Source organism: Micromys minutus (assembly GCF_963924665.1).
Source record: "Micromys minutus genome assembly, chromosome: X".
Taxonomy (NCBI): Eukaryota; Metazoa; Chordata; class Mammalia; order Rodentia; family Muridae; genus Micromys; species Micromys minutus.
Genome location: NC_137970.1, coordinates 64314254 through 64332863, shown reverse-complemented (window position 1 = coordinate 64332863; position 18610 = coordinate 64314254). Strand labels below are relative to the sequence as shown.

The window sequence follows — 18610 nt, the reverse complement described above, 5'->3', positions numbered from 1 at the left end:
CTCCACTGTTGCTGTTGTTCTTGGTGTTCACCCTATTGTACTAGCATCTCAAATACACTGCAGTCTTCTGCTGCAACTAGGCTTCACCAATAGCCTCTCATAGGCCCTCTTCATGGTGACAAGCCTCAAATTCTTTGCACGAAGTCTACAGTCCTAGGTTGTCAACTGCAACTGAGGCTGCACATTTACTAATGGCCTTCCATGGCTTCTCATAGTGCCATGCCTCAGCTGTTCTTAAGATGCCTTATACCTTCAAAACCAGGACCACCTGGGTGACTCCTACAGATTACCAAGTGCATCTGCAGCATGAGGTACAACCTTGGCTCTCTGGAATACAGCTTCTTTGTGCTCTCAGAAAATTCTTTGCAGAAGATTTCACTTCAGTGATGTTGCTCTGTTCTTAATCACTATTAATCTGTTAGTTCAAGCTGACCAACGTCAGTTATCCCAGTAGTCTCTTCTTCTTCTTCTTCTTCTTTTTTTTTTTTTTTTTTTTTTTTTTTTTTTTTTTTAAACCAGTAGTCTCTTTTATTCTGGACTTTAAAGCCAGAGCTACATGGCTGAAGCTGCTAAGTTCTACTGCTTTCAGGAGCTGGAACATGAATCTTTTGTTCCATTACATTTTCACTTGCTTTCTGGTTTCATATTCCTTCACTGCTTAAGTATGGCTGTCCTGGATTTTGCTCTGTAGATTGACCTTGAGCTCAGATCTGCATGCCTGTCTCTGGGTATTAAAGGTGTGTACTATCATGCCCATATCTAAATTTATCTGAGGAGGTTCTTTCCCCAAAGTCCCACTCCCTTAAACTGTTTTCTCCTTGAACACAGGATTCAGCACTATTTCACTTCCTGGTACCCCTGTAATCCTGGAATCATTAAAAAATAGTTTATATTTTTCCTTTCTCCTTCCACTTGCTACTCATGCGTAAAATGTTATTCCTGAGACTTAGCCAGGGAAAAAAGTCTTTGCTGGATGTTTCTGAGACTTCCTTTGTCAATGCAATTAATCTGAGGCCCTTCACTTTAGCCTCAGGCAGGCTCTTCAGACAAGAGCAAAAAGTAGTCACATTCTTCACCAAAATACCACAAAACCAGTCTCTAGGCCACATATTGAAATTCTATCCTAACAACTTTTGGGCTTCCACAATTAAAATCACACTCAGCAACAAAATCTTTCATACACCTCCTTGGATGTCCTACTAAGCCCCACTTAAGACATTCCACTGCTTTCCAAATACAAAGTCCTACAATCCACATTTCACAAAACAAAGTGTGGTCAGGCATATCACAGAAATACCCCACTCCTGGTAGAACTTCTGTTTTAGTTAGGGTTTTACTGCTGTGAACCGACACCATGACCTAGGTAATTCTTATAAGGACAGTATTTAATTGGGGCTCAAGGTGATCTGGGACAAAGCAAGTCCCAGAACCAGGTGTGGTAGTACACACCTTTAATCTGAGACACAACTTCAGTTGGAGACCTACATAAGGATAATGGAACAAGGAAGGCAGTCTCTCTGTTCACCTGTTTGCCTGTGGGACTGAGCATCTGCTAGATCCTTGGACTTTACAGCTGCTGGCCAGCATTGTTAGGGTGTTGGACTATAGACTGTAAGTCACCATCAAATTCCTTGCTATATAGAGACTACCCATAAGTTCTGTGACTAGTAAACCCTGAATAATACAATGCAATAATGTGCTTCTAGACAGGATCCTAGCATGAGTGTCCTCTGAAAGACCTTAACAGCAGCTGACTGAGACAGATGCAGATACTTATACCCAACCACTGAACTGAAGTTAGGGACCCCTATGTTTAAATTAGGGGAAGGATTGAAGGAACTGAAGAGGGTGATCCCATAGGAAGACATGTAGTCTCAACTATCCCAGATTCCTGGATGCCTGGTAGCTCCCAAAGATTGAGCCACCAATCAGAAAACATACAGGGGCTTATCTGTATCCCCTGTCACATATATAGTAGAGGGCGACCTGGTCTGGCCTTATTGGGATAAGATATGCCTAATCCTATAGAGACATAAGGCCTCAGGAAAGGGGGATTCCCAGAAGGCAGGGATTGGACATCTTTTCATAGTCAAGGGGATTGGAAAATGGGATGAGGAACTGTGGAGGGTAGAACCTGTAGCAAGAGCAATGGCTGGAATGTAAATAAATAAATTAGAAAAATTGGAACAATAATAGAACCTGCATATAAAAGTATGTCATGAAAGTCAAATGTTTGCTGAAGATAGTATACACTTTTATTTACATATAAATACTAGTTACTTTTAAGTTTTATGTTTTAACTATATCACTAGAGGATGAGCTCATTTGGGCAAGTGCTGGTCTATTATGTGCTGTGTAAACAAGATTTTATGCCTGTAATCTCAGTATGTTCAGAAGTCCAAGTTCATACACAGGTATATATCCTATTCTTGGCTACCCTGGTCTTTGAGAGAAATATGAGAGGAGTGTGGAAAAAAAGAAAAGAGAACAGAAGAAAAAGGAAAAAGAAAAGGACATATAAATTCCAAATTTTGGATACTTAATCTATAAAGTCCATGTGGTCCTGACATATATTATTTTTTTTTTATTCCACAATACCTCTATTAGGAGTTTACTAGGACACATTGATGAGTAAAATAAATTAGACACAGTAACACAGTTATTACATGTTTTCTTTCATTTGCAGAAAACATGCCATATTGCAGAACAGGAATTAAGGACTAGAACAAGCATTCTGTACATTAGTTCGCTTATAAAGTAAATTAAGTGATAAATAAATGATATATTCACCAGTGGAAGTTAATGCAATGAAATCAACCATTTGCAAATGAAGCAAAGGTATTTGACTTGATCATAAACATGAACAAGTTCTTATGACTAAGCTATATCTAAAGCTCATGAATTATCAGGGAAAGAGCTACAAAATCATAAGAAGAGAATTATAAAATTATATGCCATATTTTCATGTTAAATGTATTATGTATGAAAATGTTCAATATATAATGTCCACATTGATGGATAAGAGGAATAAGACATTATCATTGACAGAGCTCGGCCCATTTGCCACCCAGACCAGGAGTTCCTAAAGGTTTAAAGACATGTGAGTAGAAGATCTAGGCAGCCAGGGAGCAGAGAGATCTCTGCGGAGTGCGCACGGAAAGACCACTGCCCGCCCTGCCGGATCCAGAGACCAGGAACACAATATTGGAACTTCTGTCCCCACCCGGCGACTCTGGGGCACAAAACAAGGCTCGGCCCATCAGGCACCTGGACCAGTGGAGATCCAGGAACACAGACCAGATACAAAGGAAAGGAAAGAACATATCACTGACAACAAAATGGCAAGAGGAAAGGGAAAGAATATATCCAAACGAAACCAAAAAAACCTGGTAACACCAGAGCCCAGCTCTCCCATAACAGCAAACATTGGAATGCCAAACACTCCAGAAAATGAAGACACAGACCTGAAATCATACGTCAAGATGCTGATAGAGATACTTAAACAAGAACGGGAGGAAAAGAAAAAGATTCAAAAGCTTTTAAAGAGGAAACAAGAAAAACACTCAAAGAACTCAAAGAACTACAGGAAAACAGAACCAAAAAGATGAAGGAATGAAAGACGGAATTTAAAAGGGAAATTGACACAATAATAATAAAAAAAAAACCACTAAAAGAGATAACCCGAGAGGTAGAACACCTAAAAAAAAAATTATGCACACCCTAAGAGAGCACAAGTGCCAGCCCAAGCTGCTATACACAGCAAAACTATCAATCACCATAGATGGAGAGATGAAGATATTTCAAGACAAATCAAAATTTACACAATATCTGACCACAAACCAAGCACTACGACGAATTATAGGTGGAAAACCCAATACAATGAGGGAAAATACATCCTAGTAAAAACAAGAAAACTCCTAAACAAGAAAACCAAAAGAAGAAACAGACAGAGACACAACTCAACCCACAAAAGCAATAACAGCAAGAAACAGAAACAACTATTCCTTGATATCTATTAACATAAATGGACTCAACTCCCCAATAAAGAGACATAGGCTATCAGACTGGATACATAAACAAAATCCAGACTTTTGCTGCATACAGGAAACTCATCTCAGAGACAAAGACAGACACTATCTCAGAGTAAAAGGGTAGGAAAAAAAACTTCCAAGCAAACAGTCCCAAGAAGAAAGCTGGAGTGGCCATTCTAATATCGAATAAAGTAAATTTCCAACCAAAAGTTATCAAAAAAGATAAGGAAGGACACTTTTTACTCATTACCGGGGAAATCTGTCAGGAGGAACTCTCAATCCTTAATATATATGCTCCATATAAAAAAGCACTGACATTCATAAAAGAAACCCTACTAAAGCTCAAAAAAATACATTTCACCCCACACAATAATAGTGGGAGACTTTAATACCCCACTCTCACCAATGGACAGATCATGGAAACAGAAACTGAACAAGGACACTGCAAAACAGAGACATTGAACCAACTGGAATTAATAGATATCTACAGAACATATCATCCTAAAGTAAAAGAATATACCTTCTTCTCTTCACCCTATGGCACCTTCTAGAAAATTGACCACATAATTGGACACAGAACGAGCCTCAATCAATATAAAAAGATTGAAATAATCCCATGCATCCTCTCAGATCACTATGGTCTACAGCTGGTCTTTAACAGCAACAAAGACAACAAAAAGTCCACATATGCATGGAAACTAAACCACACTCTGTTAAATAATAGCGGGGTCAAAGAAGAAATAAAGAAAGAAATTAAGGATTTTCTAGAATTCAAGGAAAACATAAACACAACATACCAAACTTATGGGATGCGATGAGAGTAGTACTGAGAGGAAAACCCATAACCCTAAGTGCTTCCAAAATGAAACAGGAGAGAGCTTACATAAACAACCTGACAGCACAGCTAAAACCCTAGAACAAAAGGAAGCAGATATACCCAAGAAGAGTAGACAGCAAGAAATAATCAAAATTAGGGCAGAAATAGACCAAATAGAAACAAAAAGAACCATTGAAAAAAATCAACAAAACCAAGAGTTGGTCCTTTGAGAAAATCAACAAGATTGTTAAACCCTAGCCAGACTAACTAGAGGGCAAAGGGGATGTATACAAATTAACAAAATCAGAAAGGAAAGTGGAGACATAACAACTGAAACTGAGGAAATTCAAGAAATCATCAGATCCTACTACAAAAACTTATACTCCACAAAATTGGAAAATCTCGAGGAAATGGTCGAATTCCTAGACAGATACAAGATCCTAAAGTTAAACCAGGACCAAGTAAACCATCTAAATAATCCCATAACACCTAAAGAAATAGAAGAAGTCATCTAAAGCTTCCAAACCAAAAAAAGCCCAGGTCCAGACGGGTTCAATGCAGAATTTTATCAGACATTTATTGCGGATATAACACCAATACTCTCCAAACTATTCCACAAGTTAGAATAAGATGGAAAACTACCTAAATCATTTTTTTGAGGCTACAATAACCCTCGTTCCTAAACCACACAAAGACCCAACAAGGAAAGAGAACTTCAGACCAATCTCACTTATGAACATTGACGCAAAAATACTCAACAAAATACTTGCAAACCGAATCCAAGAACACATCAAAACAATCATTCATCATGACCAAGTAGGCTTCATCCCTAGGATACAGGGAAGGTTTAATATAAGGATATCCATCAATGGAATCCACCATATAAAAAAACTCAAAGAACAAAATCACATGGTCATCTTTCTAGATGCTGAGAAAACATTTGACAAAATTCAATACCCCTTCATGTTAAAAGTCCTAGAAAGAACAGGAATCCAAGGTCCATACCTAAACATAGTAAAAGCAATATACAGTAAACCAACAGCCAACATCAAACTTAACGGTGGGAAACTTGAAGCAATCCCACTAAAATCAGTGACTCGACAAGGCTGCCCACTCTCCCACTACCTATTCAACATAGTACTTGAAGTCCTGGCTGGAGCAATTAGAGAGCAAAAGGAGATCAAGGGGATACAAATCAGAAAGAAAGAGATAAAAACGTCACTCTTTGCCGATGACATGATAGTGTACTTAAGTGACCCCAAAAATTTCATCAGAGAACTCTTACAGCTGATAAACAAGTTCAGCAAATTGGCTGGATACAAAATTAACTCAAACAAATCAGTAGCCTTCCTATAGTCAAAGGACAAACATGTGGAGAAAGAAATTAGGGACAAGGTACCCTTCACAATTGTCACAAAAACTATGAAATACCTTGGTGTGACTCTAACTAAGCAAGTGAAGGACCTGATGACAAGAACTTCAAACCTCTAAAGAAAGAAATTGAGGATTATCTCAGAAAATGGAAAGATCTCCCATGCTCATGGATTGGAAAGATCAACATTTTAAAAATGGCCATCCTACCAAAAGCAATCTACAGATTCAATGCAATCCCCATCAAAATTTTAACCCAGTTCTTCATAGAATTGGAAAGATCAATGTGCAATTTCAAATGGAATAACAAAAGACCTAGAATAGCAAAATCCATCCTCAACAACAAAAAATCATCTGCGGGAATCACTATCCCTGACCTCAAGCTATATTACAAGGCAATTGTGCTGAAAACTGCATGGTACTGGTACAGAAATAGGCATGTGGATCAATGGAATAGAATAGAAGATCCAGAAATGAGCCCTCATGTATATGGTCACCTGATTTTTGACAAAGGAGCAGTAAACATTCAATGGAAAAAGGACAGCCTATTCAACAAATGGTGCTGGTCCAACTGGCACTTAGCATGCAAAACAATGAAAATAGACCCTTTCTTATCTCCTTGTAGAAAGCTGAAGTGTAAGTGGATCAAAGATCTCCACATTAAACCAGATAGATACACTGAAAGTATTAGATAAGAAAATAGGGAAAACCTTAGAACACATAGGCACAGGAGAAAATTTTCTGAACAAAACACCAATGGCTCAAGCTCTAAGGTCAAAGATTAACAAATGGGACTTAATGAGATTGCAAAGTTTTTTGTAAGGCTAAGGACATTGTCAAGAAAACAAAATGGCAACCAACAGAATGGGAAAATATCTTTACAAACTCCCCATCACATAGAGGCCTAATAGACAATCTGTACAAAGAACTCAAAAAGCTAGACACCAGAGAATCAAATAACCCTATTACAAAATGGGGTACAGAGCTAAACAAAACGTTTTCAGTTGAGGAACACTGAATGGCCGAGAAACACCTGAGGAAGTGCTCCACATCCTTAGCCATCAGGGAAATGCAAATCAAAACAACCCTGAGATTCCACCTCACACCAGTCAGATTGGCCAAGATCCAAGACTCAGATGACAGCATATGCTGGCAAGGATTCTGAGAAAGAGGAACACTTTTCCACTCTTGGTGGGGTTGCAAACTAATACAACCACTCTGGAAATCAGTCTGGCGATACCTCAGAAAATTGGATATAGTACTACCTGAAGACCCAGCTATTCCACTTCTGGGCATATACCCCAGAGACACTTTAATACACAACAAAGATATATGCACCACAATGTTCATAGCGGCTCTATTTATAATAGCCAGAAGCTGGAAGGAACCCAGATGTCCTTCAGAAGACGAATGGATACAAAAATTGTGGTACATATACACAATGGAATACTACTCAGCCACCAGAAACAATGACTTAACCAAATTCTTAAGAAAATGGCTGCATCTAGAGAATATCATCCTGAGTGAGATAACCCAGTCACAAAAGAACAGACATAATATGCAGTCACTGATATTGTGATGCTAACCCCAGAGGCGTGCACTGCCCCAGAAACAACTCACAGACTGTATGAAGTCCAAGAAAAAAACAAAACAAAACAAAACAAAAAAAAATAGTCATGCTCAATCCTTACCCACCAAGAACACATTGACAAATTCCGGGTTGTACCCTTTATTACATGTACTGTCTGCTCTTTGTAAAAAAAAAAAAAAAAATCTTTACACACCTAGAAAACTTTGACTATTTCCAGGTTGCATCTTGTTTTACATGTACTTTATGCTCATTATAACTGGTGGGATCTTTATCACACTATCAAACCTTTAAAAAAAAAAGTAATGACAAAAATGTAATGTATAATTTTATGCAAAAAATGCTTAAAATATATACATTTATCTTTGTTTTGTAAAATAAAGTTGTTAAAAAAAAGACGGTTGCTTAATTGCAAAAAGAAAAAAGAAAGTAAACACAAGATTCCAATTTTGATTTGGTGATAAATTTTTCTTTTCTGGCAATACCTTATTCTGCATTCTACTTTGATGTCTTATTTAATAGTTTTCATATATGTGAGTGTGTGTATGTGGGAAATATATATATATGTCCCTAACTATCATTATTTGAAAACCCATTTTAAATATAATCTTCTTTTTTTAGTCATACGGGACGAAATCGTGGAAAGAGATAAGAACGTATTTAGATATATAATAAATAGTCTGTAACAAAAAAAGACATTATAATTAAATTTTAAAATTTTTGATTGCTGATATTTATTAGAATATAAAGGTTGATCATATAAGATAGACAAAGAAGTATTTAAACTAAACACAAGAAAGTCCAAGATCTGAAAACTATCAAAGTAGCAAAAATAACCTTTTATTTCAAATTTTCATATCAAACTTGAAGAGTAAAATGATCAATATGTAACATATTTGATTTATTACTGACTTCAGAAAGAGCTATACTTTAGTAATTATTTTATATTGCTTGAAGTAACAATGGATTAGTGATTGTAGTTTTAAAATTTACCAAGCCAAATCATAATTTTTGAATAATAGAAACATAGAAAGGATGGTTTAAAACATGAGATTAAAATGAGCATAAATCAAAATGAGGCACTCAGAATATCCAATAATATCTTAAAATTTTATAAACCAAAGCTAAAATTAAATACCTTTTAACTGGTTGCTTAAATTTCATGTCTAAAATTATTCGTTGTTTCTTAGCCTTATTCTAGAAGAGACTCAAAAATAATATATAAAACAAATATTTGTAAAATGTGTACCTTAAATAACATTATGAGGATGGATATGAGACTATTTTCATTATTATTTACATAGTTTGAAAATGTATAGATCAAATTAGAAAGAAAGGAATAATAATATTTTATCTTTATATTCCCTCAGACAAATGTTGAAAATATTCCCCTGGTCAGAAGTATAATACGATTAAATTTGTAGTTAATTTGAAAGCAGTTAGTTTAAGTCAAACTAATGAGTACATGATTATATTAATTTTGCTACATAAATATTGATGTAAACTAATTGGAAAAATCATTCAAGTAGTAAGAATATCCAATTAAGAAATATTCTCTTAAATATCAGTTCATTTTTTAAAATCTGAAGCAAGCAGTTAAAATTTCTAATACTTTATGAGAGGTGAAGAAACCAAAGTTCCCAAAGCAAACATGATCAATTTTCATTGAAGCGAAACATGCATTTTAGTGAAACTTTATAATTGTTTCCACTGTACCTTTCTTTAGTCCAGGAATGAAAGCTAAAAAAAAGATTTATATACAGTTAAACAGTATATATATATATATATATATATATATTTAATCTTTTTCAAAAATACTGTATAAGTTACATAGTAAATTATATTAAATTACATTTTATTCTCAACCCCCTTTTACAGTGTGTGCTAACTTAAGATCGAACTTACTTCATTTTGTCTTCTGTAATTTGTTAGAAAGCGATTTAACTAAGCCTATGTAATATGTTGCACTTTCAGCAAGCAATGATTGTTTCTTAGATAATGCTTATGTGACTTTAGCTAATTACCTATCTACTAGGAGCTCAGTGCTATGCAAGAAATCAATATATTTCTAACTTTATTGACAGTGAGTAGAAAATATAGTACACAAAATATCACTAGCATCCATATAACCTACTGAAAACAGAATGCAAGAAAATAGTATGTTTTCCCTAGAGTACTTCTGTCTCCAAATTCTGGTGAAAAAAATAAAGTTGACTGCCAAATCAGTAGACACTATCCAAACAATCCATTTCAGTGACATTATTCTTATTATTATTTTAAGAATAATTTCCCATAAATTCACATACATAGTATTTCTCACAACTAAAAGAGGGAAATTCAAGTACACTATAATAATCATATTATAGATAAACTCAGAGATTATTTTAATTAATTTTTATTCGAAGACATTATGACATCATGGTCAAGAATGGGTAGTGAAAAAATATTCAAACTGAATAGTTAATACAAACAAAATATTAGGTTGTATCAATACATATCAATGGCTATCCAATTTCTTCCTTATACAAATTTAAGCTCCATAGTAAAATGTATTTGTTGATGATTTCTGGATTTTAGTATATATTTTATGGTGTTCATGTTTGAATAAAATTTTAAAAGACAAGCAAATGGAAAGTGCATAAAACCCACTTCAATTAAATTTGAGGTAATTTGATATAATACATGCCATACTAAAAGATGCATAGTAGGTCCAAAAACAAGCAAAAATGCAACTGCAAATGTGACAAATTAAAAGTAATCGTAGAAAATTACACAAACTAATAAAAAAGTATTTGTTATTTTTGAGTGTCATTTATGTGTTACAGCACTTTCCTTTTAAATAACAAGGTTTTCTATTGAGAAGAAAGACAATTTAATGGTAACAAACTGAAGAAAATGAAAGATAATAACAGTTCTTTCAAAAGATATATGGAATAAGATTGATCTTTCAAATAATATTCTGAAACTCTACACCTTTGATGTATTCAGTTCTATGGAAAGATTCACATACAAACACACAAACATATACTTCCCATTCTTTATTGCAACAAGACCTGTGATTTTTCAGTGTCATTTTCATATATCTTACAACAAGAAAAAGATTAGAAATTACGTATTTTCATTTTAGGTGTAAAATGAAATTCCATGTAAGCACAATCATCACTGATCTAATTTGGTAATAGAAAAGGTCAAAACAAAAAGGATTGAGCTTGGACATGCTTCTAATATTCTGAATTTTTTTTCTAAATGAAAGAAATTATATTGGTAGAAAAACAACAACTCAGAAGAAACCTAGTCCATCTTAAAAATGTAGTCATGACCATTGTTTCTCTAATCTAAAAAGTAAAATTTGATTTATAAATGAGTAATGTCAAACTGATCAATTTTCTTTAAAATTCAAGGGAATAAATATATTCCATATAGTTTTTCTTTATACTCTGAAGAAACAACAGAAACCTATTCAAATATTTTCAGCATATATAGCAATATATTTAAGAATCTACTAACACAATAGAGAATTTATAATGTAAGTGTATTTGTTGATTACTGCTAAATGCTAAGGGAGGAAGGTAACCTTGACCTAATTAACAAGATCACCCAAGTCACTGTAAAGATCTATATTGTTTTACATGATTCAACTTGACTTGTCCCACATTCTTTTCAATAAAAGAAAAAATATACAAACTGATTAACACAGGTCACAACAGACTTAGAAAATGAAATGTAAATACATATCAGTGTATCAATTTATAATTTCCAATTACAACATGTAGGGGCTGTTCTTGAATGTAAAAGTTTTAGCTATGAAGCAAAATTATTAAGAAAGCCAGTTTAAAATAAATATCATTACATTAGAAAATAACTTACAAATTTAAACTATGATTAAAATAAATAATAGACCTTATTTGAAAATACAATCAACTGAAGCATAATATTTTAAGCAAATATTTATTATCATGTATAATATATGTTATCTTTAAGTAATTACATTGAAGTTTCTAGAATAAATTCTAATACAGAGAAAAACTGAACAAATTAGTATGCAAGTAAGGTTAAACCCAAGGTATAGACTCAAGTTTTATGAGTTAAATATTATAAACAAGTTGTTTATATATTTTTATGCTAAGCCTTTCAAAGTTTAATACAGAAGAAGGTCATGAAATGCAATAGAAGAAAATTTAAAAAGAAAAGTAAATTCGTAGACTTGAAGGCTAGAATGCTAAATTCGTAAACTAATATCTACCTTTCTTAGAAGTTAATTTTGAAACATTGTAAAAATTTCACAAAAAACTTAATTCTTCATGAAGTACAACACAAATCGCCACTGTATCCTCCTTATTGATTTCATGACTAATAAGTTATATAGTTAATGTAATCATTTTGTGTGTATGGACTTCAAAATAAACAGTGGGGCTCAAGTCAAATTTTTCTTCAAAATTTGTGAAAGGTTAAGACTACAAACACAAATATTGTAAGAAGATAATTCATATAATGGATATCTAATTTATAATGAAAATATTGCAAATATGAGTTTTATTATTATATAAGCTATAAATTCTTATGTATTTCCTTCTGCTATAAGTGTTAGAAGGGTACCTCCTCAAAGAAGCCATAATTTAATGATGCAAAAAGATAATCAGTATATTTCTCTGACCATGAAATACTAAAAACTCCTGGGGATCCATCCCATATATAGCCACCAAACCTAGAAACTATTGCTGATGCCAAGAAGTGCTTGCTGACTGGAGCCAGACATGGATGTTTTCTGAGAGGCTTTGCTAGAGTCTGACAAATACAAAGGCAGATACTCTCAGCCAACCATTGGATTGGAGTGGAGGAGTTACAGAAAGTACTGAAGGAGCTAAAGGTGTTTGCAACCCCATAAGAACCAACCAACCAGAAATTCAAGAGACTAAACCACCAACCAAAGAGTACACATGGAGGGACCCATAGCTCCAACTGCAAATGTAGCAGAGAATGGCCTTGTTGGGAATCAATGGGAGGAGAAACCCTTGTTCCTGCTAAGGCTTCATGCCCCAGTGTAGGGGAATGTCATGGCAGGGAGGGTGGGTGGATACCTTCATAGAAACAGGGGGAGGAGGAATGGGAGAGAGGAGTTATGAAGGGGAAATCAGAAAAGGGGATAACCTTTGAAATGTAGATAAAATATATTAAAAAAAAAAAAAAAACAAACAAACAAACAGTCAAAATGTCTGACCCAGAACTGTTCCTATCTAAAAAAACGGTATCGACATAAATGTAGAAGAGACTGAAAGAAAGGTAGCAGTACATTGTCTTTCTTAATTTGGGATCCATCTCATGGGGTCTGGGGCGGGGAGTTTGCACCAAGATCCGACAATATTATTGAGGCTATGATGTGCTTACAGACAGGAGCCTGGATTGGCTGCCCCCTGAAAATATCTACCAGACTGAGACAGAAAGAGATGCTTACACCCAAAAATTGGACTGAAATCAGGGACTTCAATGGTTGAATTAGGGAAAGGAATGAAGTAGCTAAAAAGAAGAGAGACTCCATAAGATGACCAGTAGTCTCACCCAGTTCCCGGAGCTCCCACAGACTGAGCCAACAACCAAAAGCATACAATGGCCAGACTGAGGCCCCTGGCCTAAATACAGCAGAGGTCTGTTTGGTCAAGTCTTAGTAGGAGAAGATGAGCTTAATCATAGAGGCCCCAGGAAAGTGGGAAGTAGAGTAGAAGGGGAGCACCCTCTCAGAGGCAAGGTGGGGAGGAGATGAGAAACTTTAGAGGAGGGTACCAAAAAGGGGGGTTGGATAGGCAATGACTGGGATGTAAATTGTTTTCTTTTTTTAAAAAAGGAAAAAAAAAATATTACCATGTCATAGTGTCTCCTCAAATAAGTAGAACTCTAAAACAATAAAAAATGCTTCTTTTCATCCTTGGTCCAAATGTATATATAGCAATTTTTACCCCACAAGGCTACATTCTTAGCGCTTGAATTATTGATTTAAGGTCTAGATGTACCACACTATGAGAGGGTTTTATACACTTTGTTTTTCTAAGAAGAACTGAGGCTTCCAATTTTGACCTTTTCTTTCTTTCTTTCCTTCTTTCTTTCTTTCTTTCTTTCTTTCTTTCTTTCTTTCTTTTTGAGCTTCACATGGTCTGTGAGTTGTTTCTTGGTTTTTCAGAAATTTCTGGGACTAGCATGCAATTACCAGTGACTGCATATTATGTGTATTCTTTTGTGACTGGGTTATCTCACTAAGGATGTTATTCTCTAGATCCATCCATTTTCCTGAGAATTTCAAAGTCATTATTTCTAAGCTCCTAAGGGAATGGTCAAAATCCCTAGTCACCAGGGAAATGCATATCAAACAACCCTGAGATTCCACCTCAGTCCAGTCAGAATAGCTAAGACCAAAAACTCAGATGACAGCAGATGCTGACAAGGATGTGGAAAAAGAGGAACACTTCTCCACTGTTGGTGGGGTTGTAAGATAGTATATAACAATTCTGAATGCTAACTCATTTTCTCATTTCACACATCTTGCATCTTTCTCAGCTATTACTGATCTTTCTGTCCTTGCGTTGAGAACTCTTTCAACACCTTTAGCAGAAAGCACTTTGAGAGAGATTATCATATATACAATATTTGTATACTTCACATACATGAAAGATAAATCTTAATATGTATTTTAAGTAAAAATTAATGTATATATCAAAGACCATTATCCCTAGAGAGCCCTATTATTATGGGGACAATATACAAGTGTCTTATATTATACTACACAAATACTCCTATTTATATATCCAATAAACATTAGAAATATGTTATCTTAATAAGAAAGACATATAGTAATAAATTATTTCTTAAAATTCTTTCAGGGAAGCTTAGTACTCTGCTTCAGCATTCTTTTTTTTTAGTGGAGAATTCTTTTTTTTTTTTTTAACCAGTATTAGGAATTATTTACTTCTACTGTAATTGTTAAATTCTGAAGTCTCATGTAGCCCAACATATTATCATTTTTCATGGTTACACTCCAAATTTTTTTAAATATAAAAACACTGTTAAAAGCTGAAACAATATAAAAAGCATAGTTGTCTTGAAAGTAAGATCTTGGTCCACAAACGTGAAATAAAGGCACCATTCTCAGATCACAGCCAAAGTAACACAATCCCACAAAGCACTGTAGCTGAGCTAATGCATAAGCAGGGTGAAAAGCAGACCTAATTTTTTTTTTCCTTGAACTTCACAAGTCTGTGACTTGTTTCTGGGGTGTTCAGAGATTTCTGGGGTTAGTATCCCATTATCAGTGACTGCATATTATGTCTGTTCTTTTGTGACTGGGTTATCTCACTCAGGATAATATTCTGTAGATGCATCCATTTTCTTAAGAATTTCATAAAGTCATTGTTTCTGATAGCTGAGTAATACTCCATTGTGTAAATGTACCACAATTAAAATTTTGGGGTACAGAGTTAAACAAAAATTCTCATTCGAGAAATATCGAATGGCTGAGAAACATTTAAGGAAGTGCTTGACATCCTTAGCCATCAGGGAAATGCAAATCAAAACAACCCTGAGATTCAACCTCACACCATTCAGATTGGCCAAGATCCAAAACTCAGATGACAGCAGATGCTGGTGAGGCTGCGGAGAAAGAGGAACACTTGTCCACTGTTGGTGGGGTTGTAAACTGATACAACCACTCTGGAAATCAGTCTGGCGTTTCCTCAGAAAATTGGGCATAGTACTACCTGAAGACCCAGCTATTACACTTCTAGACATATACCCCAGAGATGCTCCAACATACAACAAAGACACATGCACCACAATGTTCATAGCAGTGCTATTTATAATATCCAGAAGTTGGAAAGAACCCAGATGTCCTTCAGTAGATGAATGGATAGTGCTTCAGCATTCTTAATACATATTAGGATATTAGTTTAGAACAGATAAATAACTTTTCCAAAACTCGAACTATAGTATATAGTGGAGGTAGAAAATATATCTACACTTTTGGTACAAGCACACATTGTAGAGAACTTTTCTACTTTAAAAACATATTTCCCAGATATAAGAGCAACATGTATTACCAAATCTCTTTGTTGAAGGCAGCCTTTTATAGCAAGTAATATCAAGATATTGATGCATTTATTATTATTTTAAGAAATTTCCACATCTGTAAATAAAAATATAATTCACCATTTCACATAATCACTAAAAGAAAAAACTAAGCAAATATAATTTTATGAATTAAATTACTGTTTTGGTAAAAACTATGAAATTCTTTACTGAAACTACTAATTCATAATTTAGTTATATTTAGAAACAACATAATTTTAACTAAAAATATTATAAAAATATTCTGTTTCAAAAATTTAGCCTTAATATTTTAAGTGACTTAAAAGCTTATGGAGGAAATCTAGAAAATATGACTTCCTTCTGATAATTTTAACTGATGGAGGAAAAAATTTTAGGATGCACAGAACTAAATTTATTATATAAAAGAATTATGTGATTGCATTATTTTGTTCTTGTTTTTCTCCAAAAAAAAGACTTCTTTAATCAAATTGGTAAACTATATTTTTCTCAGTTAATATAAACACTTCATCCAGAATTTTCCCTCTTTTGCAAAAATATTGCTCTTATTCCCAAAAGTAACCTGACTTTAGAGAGAACCTGAAAATACTGAACTAAAAAAAATAGCAAAATAATAGAAGATACATTATTTTATAACCTACTAAAGACAATGAGCCTATAACTGTGCTGCTTAGAGAGGCAAATAAAACAGCGTAATACTGTGCAAATGTTAATGATATTGGGAAATAATAAAAGCAAACACTTTTTCTTAAAATTATATCTTTTTTATTAATCAGTTCATTCATTTACATTTCAAATGAACCCCTTTCCTAGTTACCCTTAACTAACCCATGATTCCATCCTTCATCAGCCCCTCTCTCTTGCTCCTATGTGGGTGCTCCTATACTCATTTACCTACTTCAGCCTCACCCCACTAATACCCCCCAGAGAGGTTCTATGGGCACCTGACCAATACAGATGCAGCTACTTACAACCATCTGACTGAGCCCAGGGACCCCAGTGGAGAAGTTAGAAAAAGGAAAGAAGAGGTTGAAAGGTTTTACAACCCCATAGGAAGAACAAAAATATCAAACAACCAGGCCCTTCCCCCAGAGCTCCCAGGGACTAAACCACCAACCTAAAAGAAATCATAAAGGCATAGATGCATTTAATTTTTAGTTTGGAGAAAATATTAATAAATCAATATTTTGAAAATTTATCTATAACCTAATCCAAGAGCTTGAAACAATTACAGATCTCAAGCTTTTTACAGCTTTTAATATTCAATCTGTTTTTGAATGGATGAATTGAAGTTTAAGAAATTGTTGAGTTGGAGAAGGGAGAGAAGAAAGGGATAAGGGTATACAATTTGAAATGTAAATACAGAGAATATCCAATAAAATTGAAAAAAGAATGTACCAAAAAATTGTTAAACTAGGACTCAGTTTGAGTATCTGACCTGGTCTTTAGTTCTACAAAGCAATTGATTTTTAAATTATATTTTTTGCTATATTTAATGTAGACAAAATTTATACATCAAAGCTACTAGTGTAAAAATTATATATAACTAAATTATTTAATTTATTGTTATCTTTTAATGATTTTCTTCAATTATAGAAACTTTGAATGCTTAGTTTTCAAATTTTTGGGGGCTGTGCATATTTAAAAGTATTAAGACAAACTTTATTTTTGGAGGCATAAACTATAATAAATGAAAATAACTATATTTAGAATTGAAATTATTGAACATTTTTGTCTCATTTTATTCAACGTATTTATTCTACCATATACTACTTTTAAAATCTTTGACCTAAAGAAATCAATGGGCAATTAAACATTTTGTTAAATGGACACATATATTAACTTGCCAATCATTGATGGAAGTCCATCAAATTTTTTGTGTGTAACTTGCTAAAATTATTGGAACTTGCATACAGTATAGTTTGAGGATTAAGAGATTTTATTTTAGAAAGATTATTTCTAATATATATGAAAAACTATAATTTTGTTATAGCATAATTATATGTATATTAAATGTAGCAATACAGAAAAACAACAAAGTAAATATATATTTACTAATTCCCAAATAACCTACTTTAAATATATTACCAAAATACCTATTTGCATATGAGACCACATTTAAAAATTACCTGAAAATTTTAAGTATTTTTAATAACTTTCACTAATATAAATGGCAAAAATTTCTTCAAAGCAATGCTCAATAAATTTATAGTTAATTTTTTCTACAAAATAAGAAATATACTATAATTGAATTTTGGAAGCTTTATACAGTTTTAATGTATCAATTTAAATGAATGCATTTGAATAATAATAGAATGATAGGCCACATCTAAAATATGATATGTTTTATGTTCATTTTTTTAACAATTTAAGATATTATAGTATTTTTCCCCAAACCAGTGTAAGAAATTTTTTTTTCATTACAAATATAATGAGGCAGCTGGCTCAGTGATTAAAAGCACTGACTGCTTTGCCACAGGTCCTGAATTCAATTCCCAGTAACCACATGGTGGTTTACAACCATCTGTAATGGGATATGATGCCCTCTTCTGTTGTGTCTGAAGACAGCTACAGTTTGCTCATATACACAGATAAATGAATTTTTTTTAAACGACTTTATTTTGCAAAACAAAGATAAATGTACAGATTTTATACATTTTTGTCAGTACTGTTTTTTCAGACATTAAATTAAATTTTACATAAAACCATGTGAAT

General features: G+C 33.7%; 1 protein-coding gene across 6 annotated transcripts in view; it reads right to left on the bottom strand.

Annotated features, from left to right (window-relative positions):
* Positions 1–18610, bottom strand: part of PCDH11X (protocadherin 11 X-linked) — a gene marked incomplete at both ends in the record, with an annotated part of 509350 nt that overhangs the window by 71147 nt on the left and 419593 nt on the right. For 4 of the 6 annotated variants that reach the window (XM_080909518.1, XM_080909520.1, XM_080909522.1 and 1 more), the window contains one exon: positions 9524–9547. The exons of the other annotated variants lie outside the window; for them this stretch is intronic. In XM_080909518.1, coding sequence (XP_080765644.1) covers positions 9524–9547 — 24 coding nt within the window. The remainder of the gene's footprint in view (positions 1–9523; positions 9548–18610) is intronic. 6 annotated transcript variants of the gene reach the window in all.